The sequence below is a fragment of the Ciona intestinalis genome, unplaced genomic scaffold (assembly GCF_000224145.3).
Source record: "Ciona intestinalis unplaced genomic scaffold, KH HT000560.1, whole genome shotgun sequence".
NCBI classification, from domain to species: Eukaryota; Metazoa; Chordata; class Ascidiacea; order Phlebobranchia; family Cionidae; genus Ciona; species Ciona intestinalis.
The window spans coordinates 3,537-6,603 of record NW_004190881.1 but is presented as its reverse complement, the minus strand read 5'-3'; the positions used below and the strand labels follow the sequence as shown (position 1 = coordinate 6,603).

The 3,067-nt window shown below is 34.3% G+C and overlaps 1 protein-coding gene across 1 annotated transcript; it reads left to right on the top strand.

The window, feature by feature from the left end:
- The first annotated feature begins 37 nt into the window (after positions 1-37).
- LOC108950674 (sushi, von Willebrand factor type A, EGF and pentraxin domain-containing protein 1-like) lies at positions 38-2,821 on the top strand. The gene is made up of 5 exons (XM_018816716.2): positions 38-247; positions 478-663; positions 1,095-1,283; positions 1,819-2,007; positions 2,245-2,821. The coding sequence occupies exons 2-5, from the start codon at positions 564-566 to the stop codon at positions 2,436-2,438; spliced, it is 672 nt and encodes a 223-aa protein (XP_018672261.2). The 5' UTR covers positions 38-247; positions 478-563; the 3' UTR covers positions 2,439-2,821.
- Positions 2,822-3,067: the final 246 nt, after the last annotated feature.

The following is a 3,067-nucleotide window of genomic DNA, read 5'->3' as shown; positions in this document are numbered from 1 at the left end:
TGTGTCTGCGCTAACCACATCACCTTGGCGTGATATTATTAATAAACTACATTCTCTAGTCACCTGCAGTTTCCACCACGACCAACTAATGGTGACTTCTTCGTTCCTGTTGCATCAGGAAGGTATGCCATTGGTTACACAGTAACATACGCATGCAATGCCAACTTTGCCATATCCGGGCCAACTACTAACAGATGCTTATCTACTGGAGCATGGGCTAATGCAGCAGCTACATGTACAGCAACAGGTACGTAATTTGACTATACTCAAAAATGATATACTATATATAAACAAAGTTTCCATGCTATAATTAATGTAGTATACCAAGTGAAGTACCAGAAGTTGTGTTCATGTTCAATATACAACAAAATCATTTTTAGTTTTAGAAGCAATTTCATTTAGTAAACTTCATCTTTTCTGCGCCAAATTTTCTAAAATTTCCCCAGCCTATTTTAAATTTTACCATTTGCGTTTAAGGTTGTGGGCCACCACCTGTCAGTTCAAGTGCTATTCTGTCTGGACCAGCAACACCTAAAACCTTTTTTACTATTGGTGAAACAGTGATGTATACTTGTGCTACACCATTCGTTCTGTTTGGCAACTCCATAAACACATGCTTAAACACAGGATTGTGGCAAAACTTATCACCAAGTTGTGATAATGGTTTGTTTTGAAGTTTTTTTTTGTTTTTTTTAGTTTTATTGCTTTAGTGGTCCTATACGCTTAATTGTGTTTACACTTGTCCTGAACCTTGGTTTGTGGTGCTAAAGTTGTGGCTCTACTTTAGCTTAGGAAAAAGGGAAAGTCACACTAGTCACATAGTTTGCCTGAACGGCGTACATAAATCCCAGGTCTTGAACAAGGACTATGTCCACATAGAATAGAAATAGCTTAACTGTTTGCTTTTGAAGGGTTAATTCGGAACCTCATTTCCTCTGACGAGTTGCGCAAAAAAAACACATAAAGAATAGATTATTTTTTAGTTTGATTTTCACCCATATTAAAAGCACAGACTTCTAAATCTGCCTAACTAAATCCCCAATACCTGATCATTAACACAAACAAGATTATAAAACAGAACCTTACCTTTTTAGGTTGTAATGCTCCAGCCAGCATTACAAACGGTGTGGGCACATTCACTCCTGTCAAAGTAGCCTATGATCTAAATGAGCAGGTCACTTATACTTGCAGCACTGGATATGTGTTTGCTGATGGCGCGGAATCAGTTGTTCGGTGTGTTTCTTCTCTTACTTGGAACTTTGGGGCCCCAGTCTGCAACAAACGTAAGTTTAAATATTCTGTTGCTGCCAGGCATATTATTAAAGGTCCAAAAGAAATAATTTGGCATTTTTTGTTGCTAATCTTAAAGCTAGTTCTTCGCAAACAAAAAATGCAAAAAAATGTCTTTTTCAAAACGGAAGTGTATTTAAATATTGTAACACAAACATGATATTTAATTCTTCGGATATGGTAGCGAAGATAAAATTAATTAAAATAATAAAGGCAGGTAGTCACTTAACTTTAAAATAGGTTATTAAAGAGGTAGCTACAAAACAGATATTAAACTGGCTACATATCAAAGGATTTTTTTCAAGATTGATAAAAAAATACCAATGTTCTATAACGTTGGTGTATGATGTAATAAATACAATTCTTTATTTTAGTCACATCATAGTTAAACATTGAACTTTACAAAACAAAAAGCAAACATAAAAGTGTTGATCGGCCATACTCATACCCCAACACTGTATAAATACTATTTTTTTCTACAAACAAAATGTATTAGTTAAAATATGTTTAACAAAATTTTCTATACAGAATGTAGCGACCCGCCACGAATAGCAAGCAATGGACAAACGAACAATCTTCTGACACCAGCATTATACAACACTGGACACCTAGTTAACTACGTTTGTAACGCAGGTTATGTGATCCAGGGCACAACAATAAATATATGTGACAGTACTGGTCTATGGAGATGGCCTGCTGCACCTACATGTGTTGCGGGTAGGTTGGACTTTTTTATTATTTGAATGATAGAGTGTAATTTGTTTATTTTTGCGTGGCCGGGCAATGACAGTCATTTTAACACGAAAATTCTGTTTTAAACACCTTCCGTACAAAAAAAGTAACTCTAAATGCCAGTAAATAGTATGGTAAATTAAAAATAAAAGTTCTTTTTTTTAAGAGAAAAACATTTATGATTTAAAACAACCATACAAAATAAAATGATTGTTTCCACAGGGTGCAGCGCGCAACCTCCAACAAATAGTGGAGTTACATTTACTGTTATGAAAGCATTATATCTGGCTGGAGATACAGTTACATACAGTTGTACAGCACCTACAGCTGTGCTTTCAACATTCTCAGCAACTAACAGCTGCCAAAGTAATGGAAATTGGCAAAACCCCTCTCCTTCGTGTATAGTGCCCATGTAATACATATATTCCATTTATTGTTTAAGTTATATAGTAAGGAACATGATGCACGGGTCTACTCTAGAGTATAGTAGGATGAGACATATTCACTTTTATTGTCCATTTATCGTCCCATTTAGTAGTATACCCATTTTCTTTTTTCTCGTCCCGTTTACTAGAAAACAAACAATATTTACAGACTCATATAACCGTGGCTTTGCGATTCTAAAAAGGGGTTGTTAATTGTTTAAAGCAAGATTATGAAATATTAAATGATAAATCCCATCTTACCCCACAATACTATTGAACAGGCTCAGTAATGTGTAAAGTTTTTTTTAACATAATGTACATCACAGCACATGGGAAGGCACAAACCATTATTAAACCAATTCAAAATTTGTAAATGTTGCGAAATTCATATTGAAGGCACACATAACAATAGTTGTAAACCAAGGGGGAAATCTTTTTGTAGTGTCTAAATTTAAATAAAAACGATTTAAAATTGTTTATTTAAGGTCCCAAGTAATGTACAAGTTTAGTAATGTACCTAAAAATATTTAATCTAACCTATTTTATTGTTAAGTTGGAATTAGTTTACCAGTGCGTTAACTTTTACATTTATTGTTATTTTTAGCAAATTTATACGGGAG

Bases quoted from the DNA above. Each gene is read 5' to 3' on its own strand.
- LOC108950674 (XM_018816716.2), top strand. From the start codon at position 564: ATGTATACTTGTGCTACACCATTCGTTCTGTTTGGCAACTCCATAAAC. The intron at 664-1,094 runs GTTTGTTTTGAA...TTACCTTTTTAG, and splicing joins ATCACCAAGTTGTGATAATG to GTTGTAATGCTCCAGCCAGC. The intron at 2,008-2,244 runs GTAGGTTGGACT...TTGTTTCCACAG, and splicing joins TGCACCTACATGTGTTGCGG to GGTGCAGCGCGCAACCTCCA.